Source organism: Alosa alosa, chromosome 5 (genome assembly GCF_017589495.1).
Source record: "Alosa alosa isolate M-15738 ecotype Scorff River chromosome 5, AALO_Geno_1.1, whole genome shotgun sequence".
NCBI lineage: Eukaryota > Metazoa > Chordata > Actinopteri > Clupeiformes > Clupeidae > Alosa > Alosa alosa.
This window is the reverse complement of record NC_063193.1, coordinates 24,104,017-24,111,594: the sequence shown is the minus strand read 5'-3', so window position 1 is coordinate 24,111,594 and position 7,578 is coordinate 24,104,017. Positions and strand designations below refer to the sequence as shown.

General features: G+C 39.7%; 1 protein-coding gene across 2 annotated transcripts in view; it reads left to right on the top strand.

The window, feature by feature from the left end:
- Window positions 1–6,189, top strand: part of tut7 (terminal uridylyl transferase 7) — a 25,584-nt gene extending 19,395 nt beyond the window's left edge. For both annotated transcript variants that reach the window (XM_048243838.1, XM_048243839.1), the window contains 3 exons: window positions 3,229–3,317; window positions 3,505–3,586; window positions 5,075–6,189. In XM_048243838.1, coding sequence (XP_048099795.1) covers window positions 3,229–3,317; window positions 3,505–3,586; window positions 5,075–5,130 — 227 coding nt within the window. In that variant the 3' untranslated portion in view covers window positions 5,131–6,189. The remainder of the gene's footprint in view (window positions 1–3,228; window positions 3,318–3,504; window positions 3,587–5,074) is intronic.
- The last annotated feature ends 1,389 nt before the right edge of the window (window positions 6,190–7,578 follow it).

Here is a 7,578-nt window from a genome sequence, read left to right as displayed (position 1 = left end):
AGACAACTTTAACAGATAACTTTATCAGTATAGTAAAGGCTAATGTAAATTAAATATGAATTGCTCCTAAACTGGCATGTGTCATTCCAAGACAAAAGCAATGATGACTGGCATGATGTCGTCTGAGAAACTTTCAAAATAGCCCCATCTGGAATATTCCCTCCTACATGTAATGTGAACACTCTTCTCACAACATGGTTAGTTAAAAAATCTGCAAGCAGCCTAGGCTGCAGGTTAAAACATTTGCAATCAATTTAATCAATAGGCCTTTTCACACAGAGATCACGCTAAATTTGCGGGAAGAGAAGTCTTTTTGCCGCAACGTGTGTCTGAAAACGAGGTGAAAATTTGCCGGCCTGCTGATCTGTTCACATGATGCGGCAATTTTGGGGAGCCAGAAGGCAGGATCAGCTACCAAATTAAAATGTGACGTGCAACAGGGGGCATGTAGAGTGATGGTCGTAGGACTTATTATGCGTGGGCCTTCAGATGCAGCAGGTGTGTGATTTCCAAAACCATGGCGGGAGAGCCGACTGCACTTTGGTTAGCTTGCATTTTCTTTGCTGTTGCTTAGAATGTTAGATTCTTGCAATAGATGTCTTCAGACAATAAAAAAGTAATTTGGAAGGGAAATTGAAGAGAAGAGTTGCCCCCTCCATTGGCCGTGATTCCCCTTTGAAAATCAGAGGTTCACAGGCTACTGTGGCCTTGGTCAGTGATGATTGGTGTAAACTTTGTCACACGACGTGATAAGCAGTTCTGGCGCTTAAAAACGCAACGTTCCATTCAGTCATAAATCATTCAAGCGTAGGCCTAGTGCTCGTCATGAAAAGAAAACAGCAGCTTAATATTTTTCAGGTGTTTAACAGTAGGCCTAGGCGCACTGTTAGCAGTTATGCCGAAGGCAGTGAGATTATTAGGCATTGCATCCTTTCACTCTGTTTGGAATATCGCAGTTCGGGTTGATAAGATTCAGTTAATGCGAGTATGGATCGTCTCAAAGTTTGGGACAACCAAACAGCAGTGTAGGCAAAGCAAATCCAAAGGTTACCATAATTAGGTTAGGTTACCATAGCTGTCTGTTGGGTAGTTTTCAATGTCATCATGTGAGCCTATGGCCAGAGCTGCTGCTCTGTAAAAAATTTCTGTCCCACCCAAACTGACATAAGCTCATTTGGCTTTTCTCAGCTTTTAAACAATGTTAGTGGTTAGTTGTTGTGGTAAACGGTTCGCGAGAAAAGTAACTTTAATTTAATCATATTTTCTGCACCCGTCTCCCTACCCATTCTTCTTGGTGGAATACTTTGCGAACTTTCCCTCAACACATGACAAACCTTATATCAGAATAAACAGCAGACCTTACCGAACACAAAGGTAAAGCATTCCCCTGTACAGTTAGCCATGCAGCAATCTCTATATGCATGTCTCCAACTTTGGGGTTCACATGTGTTTAAATTAGGGCTGTCAATCGATTAAAAAGAATAATGAAATTAATTACATACTTGTGATTAATTAATCTAAATTAATCGCATATATAATTTTTGCTGTGAAAGTATTTTAAATATTTAAATTCAAATGAATTATTGAATAATCAGCATTAGTGACATTAAAGTTCAAAAACTCTTTTATTATTATTTTCAATGTTTAAATAATGACCATAATAATCTATGATATGACCTAATATGCTGAGGAAATAAATTCAAAAGTGCTTCGGGAAGAAGTTTTTTTCACATACAAGGCATTTCAGGCCACAGATATAACCTAGGGGACACAATGAAAATAAATTGACACTCCCCTCAATGTCAACACTATTTCTTTGCATTGATGTGCGACTTTAGAGTTGACAAACTCCGGTGATATGCAAATTCAAACACCATCACACCAATTCCAACACAAATCAACACCATCAGACCGTTTTTTAAAAGTAAATGTTCCAGTCAATGATCTAGGCAGCACATTTTCTTCTCTCTCCTTCATTTTACAGTGTAATAGTTACTGACTAGAACGGTTCGGGGTCAAAGGTCATACGGAATCGATTAATCCGCGCTATTTTTTTTTAATCAGTTATTTTTTCTCAAATTAATTAATAAAAATGAATCAGTTATTTTGACAGCCCTAGTTTAAATTGTTCAATAGGCCTACATGATTTTATAACAGGCCAAATACTAAATAAATGTTACAAATATCGCCTAGATATCTGTAAACATTACAATCAGAGGATATACATATAGGGCAGACAGACGCTCATGAGTTCATGCTTTGTTTTATCGCTGGATTTTAGGATGGCCTATTATGGCAACCGATTGCATTCCGAGCTACAGTCAACTCTAGCAGGCATTAAATGACTGGAGACTTTGTAAATTTAAAGATTGACATAATGTGCTGTCTTTGCTATTGCTGCTTTTGATCAGTTAGATCTCCTGTGGTGGGCTGGACATGGCATCGAAATGCCCGCCCAGATTCCCCTTTCCGCCTTGACCCATTCACACTGGTGCCGGAACTTATCGATTCGGCAAAAGGTCTAGGGTGCTTGGTAGTAAATTTGGCGAGACACTTCGTCCCCCGTTCCGCCTCGGCCTATGTGAAAAGGACAGGCGTTCCGCGAATTTGGTACATAATTTTGCGGGGATTTTGGCAGTGTGTAAGGGCCTAATGAAATATGGTAGACTAGGCTTGCATTTGTAATTTTAGCCTGAAAAAGTGTCTGTCTCAAGTAATTTATTTGTTATCTGATTTTTTCCAACAAATATGCATATCTCATCATGCTTACTCTACTAGGCTATGCTAATAAGTGTCCCTAAGGTGTATGACACCTTCAAAAATGTCTGATAATTCAGGCTCAGAAATTGTCTTTGTCTTTGTTTTAAGGCCTGAAACATGTCCAAAGAAATTGGTATTGAATTTCATTCGAAGTGGTATTAAAAAGTCTTGAATTTAAGGAGGATCCTGGGGGAGTATGTCTATGATCAGGAATAGACACATGCGACAGACAACTGTTCCAAAGACTAAGTTGACTTGTGCATTAACACATGCAACGACGCGTAGCACACCCACACAGATATTCTTTTTATTATGCATATGGTTATAGTATTTTGCAGACCCTTTTGTCCAAAGACACTAACAGAATATGGCAATTACATATGTTAAAAATATGAAAAAAGCCAACACGTTTCTAAGAAGTTATAGGATTATTTGTTTATTAATGAGTTTTATTTGTTGATATTTTAGGTGGGGTCAAACCTGAAGGTGGTTCTTTTTCCTCCTCTCCGTCCTCTACCAACCAGTTAAGAGTCGTCCTTAGAGAAAGGGAGAAGCAGGTACGTGAACTAAAATACATTCAGAGGTAAAAGTAAAAAAGGTCAAACTTTTAACAAGTTGAGACCAGGCAATGAGGGAGTCCTGTTCCTATTTGTTCTGTGGAAATCCATCACCCAGCATCTTACCCAGAATCAACTTCAGTGCAGATGACATGACTGTCTCACACAACCCTGTGTTTATCCACAGAGCTCACCTCAGCTTGAAGGGAAGAAGAAGAAGAAGAAGAGGACAAAGACTAACCTAACCATCGTTTTGGGTCCTCAAGCAGGTAGAGTCCCTTCCATTGATATTGGCAGCCTTGCTGGCTGGGTCATTGTTTTGGGTCCTCAAGCAGGTAGAGTCCCTTCCATTGATATTGGCAGCCTTGCTGGCTGGGTCATTGTTTTGGGTCCTCAAGCAGGTAGGTGGCAGCCTTGCTGGCTGGGTCATTGTTTTGGGTCCTCAAGCAGGTAGAGTCCCTTCCATTGATATTGGCAGCCTTGCTGGCTGGGTCATTGTTAGGTGGTCTAATCTAGAACGTGTCACTGGTCCGATGTGTTGCTCTTACCCTGAAACCACAGGATTTCAGATGCTTGCATGGCCAATTTGTCATTTGTCCCCAGGGCCATTGAACTGTTCAATGCCTCACTTAAGGGAAGAGGAGAGATAGACTTCTCTGCATAGTCTGTCTGCCTCTTCATCCCCTCCATGTTTGGTACTGTCTGTCCACTAGCCACTTGTACCACTGTCTTTATGCCTCACTGTTTGCGTGCTATATTAGCACATATTAACCCCCCCCTCCATGCCACAGCCGAACTGTGGGCACACTTATACATTTTCTTAAATAGTTAAATATATAGATATATAGACTTTACTTTATTTCTGCATTGTTGCACTGTTGACTATCACCATGACCACTATCACCATTGCACTACCACCATGACACTCATTCACACAGAGCACCTTACCATACCTTACTATGCACAGAGAATCACAGGCTCAGTCCCTGCCTCAGTCATTGCAAGCGCCTCTGATTTATTAATCACCACTATGTGGATACTGTTTTTAGAATTTATTTAGATTAAGTGTTAGTATAATTTGTAATTTTGTTATTTGTATTTTAGTATATTTTTATATATTGTATTAAGTGTTAGTATAATTTGTATTTTAGTATATTTAGCATATTCTTTATCTTCTACTGTCCTTACTGCTTAGTTGTGTTTTTATATTATATACTTTAATTACTCTTCTGCTGTTAAAGAATGTGTTTGTCTTGTATGTATGCTGCTGAGAACTTGAATTTCCCCTGGGGATCAATAAACTATCTATCTATCTATCTATCTATCTATCTAAACATTTGCGATATTTGATAAGGTTATTAAGATGAGTGTCTCAGTTAACGTACCAACCATAAGACCGAATTCTGCAAAGGCCGCTATACAACGCATCTGGAGGCAAACATGAGCAGAAACATTTGGAGCTGAGCTCAGCAGAGTAGTCCATGTAGTGGATGGGCATCACTAGAAATAGAAGATTTCACTAGAAATCTAGATAGAAAGAAATTTCACTTGGCTCATCAGACTGTGCCATACAAAGAGATATTCTGTAGATACCTTTTATTGTATTGCCTTCCATTTGGTAAAAAGTACTTGTATGTAATGACCGGTTTGAATATATGATTTTTCTTCCTTGTATAATGCATACAAGATGTACATTTATCAATGGGACATTGGGACTAGTGTGTTTATTTGTATTTTTTGTGTGTGTGTTTTTGCAGGTAGTCTGGCCAGTCGACACGTGTCTTTGACTCCGAAGAAGAATCCAACGGACTGAAACCGAAGTGCAGATTTCTCTTATTTCTCCTGATTTAATGCCCCCCTTCCCCCCGGCTTCCTTTCTACTTTATCGCCCTTCCCCTCTGTTCCATCTCCGTTGTCCATTTCTGTTTCTCCTCTCTCTCCGTCCTGTGTTCAGTGACACACAGGCTCTAGTTCCCGGGCACTGATGTGCCGGTAATGTACCATTGCCACTCTTTGTGTATTCAAATGTTCTTAAAGTCAAAGTGGACTGCAAGCCAGCGGCCTGCCCATTTCCTGGCATTCATTTCAGCATTCTCTGATTTACATTGTAAACATGTTGTTTGGCGTCCCTTTTGAAGTTAAGGGATCTATGGATACATACTAGCAGTAATGGCAGTCTGATGCCACAACTCCCCTCCAAACACAAGCTTACAGATGATATCTGCCTGTAAAGGTCCCTATAGAAGCTCAGAGAGCTCATATGTCAGAAGGGCAGACTGGCTGCCGGATATGTTTGTGTTAGAAGAGGCAGGGTCATGTTCTTTAGCTTTGTTTCACATTGTTAAAAGAGGCAGTCTGTGCTGAAGCCTCCCTCATTTTACCTCCATCTGTGAGGAACCTTTTAAAGTCCTTACTTTTTTAAAAGCGTGATGCATGATGATCCTTTAACTCCACAGCTTTTTTAATTTATTGGTTTTTTATCTTTTAATTAGACATTTTATTTGTCTCAAAACACTGTCAAGTGTCAACCCTCTACTGTCTCCGTTCTGCACTGAAGAGCCAGTAGGCGGTGTGTGCTGTGTTCTGTGCTGTTCTCTGTGAATGAGGCTGTATGTGCTTGCGAGTGTGTTAACAGGACAGTGTGGGTGTGCTTGCATGAGGTATCTGTTGTGTATAATGTGTGTGATTGTTTATGTCTGTGGCACTTGTTTGAGATGAGCTGTACAGAGCACAGAGACAACAGAATGTGTCCGAGGGGAGTTTGGGCATGTAGCTTTATTTGCCAAGTGAGTTTTTCTTAAATTCTTGTTTATGATTTTATTATGTGGACTGCTGAATTTGCTGCTACTCAAATAAAATTTCTTTAACGAAATATGTTGTCCGTTTGGTATTTGGAAACGAAATATGTTCATCTGTAGTCTGGCTATCACCAGACCAAGTTCAATCTTTTAACATTGAACATTGAGCTGCAGGGCGAAAAAGAAATCGCCGGCAGATCAGCCTGGGTTTACCCAGTCTAGTTCATCTGTAAATTGTAGATAAATATTGTGGACCGTTCACCATTCCCAAGTGGATGCGATAGACTGCATGGTGGAGACATGCCGATCGACATGATATAATGATGCAACTGTGTACTATCATTATTGTAGCATAGACTATATATAGAACTATACAGAACTATATATACAGTCTATGTATCGTAGTGTCCATGCTGAACAAACGTCTCTTAGTAGGCCTACTCACGCTCACTATGCAAATACGCTGGGTGCCATATACCATCATGAATACAAATCGCTTTTATAATATAATAATAATAATAATAAAATGTATTATAGCACTTTTAAAGCACAAAGTGCTCTACAGACAAACAAACAAAAAGCAAAAAAACAAAACAGTAGTAATGATAACAATAATGATAAAATAGTAAACTACCAAACTATCAAACACAAACTTAACTGCATATATAAAAAAGAAAAAGTATACAGTAGTACCCAAGACAAAATAAACAAACAGAATTTATAATAATGATAAATTAGCAGAGACATGAGCGGAATCATTCACTATTTAAGGAAAGCAATTGTATAACATAGCTGCAAGCAGCAAAAGGGGCCAAGCAGTGCGCTATAGCAGGAATGGCGTTGCCATGGCATGAGCAAGCACTCATAGCATGTTTGATTGCAATTGGATAAAGAAGCTCATTTACTTTGTTATAGTTCTCCTAGAGGCGAAAATTACACCAATGTCCTTGTGCGTTATCACAATCAGCTACCTTGTTCCCGGACTTCATACACCAAAGAGTTGCTGAGATGTGAGCTCACATGAGACCACTTTCCTTTCATGTCCTCACAATCAGCTACTAAGTCCCTGTATCAAGTTTGGATATCATACAACAAAGTGTTGCGGAGATAAGAGCTCACTTCTTGTATTACGGCGCCCCCTATAGAGGCCAAATGATGCCAATTTCCTATTGCATCATCACAATCAGATACCAAGTCCCTGTACCAAGTTTGGACTTCGTACATCAAAGTGTTGCTGAGATACGAGCTCACTTCCTGTATTGCAGCGCCCCCTATAGAGGCCACATGATGCCAATTTCGTAGTCGCGTCCTCACAATAAGATACCAAGTCCCTGTACCAAGTTTGGACTTCATACATTAAAGCGTAGCCGAGATGTTAGCCCACTTCCTGTTAGGCGGCATCATAGCCATGTGTGATTGGCTGTCACGGGCAAATAAACTTGAAATTAAAAAATTTGACAAGT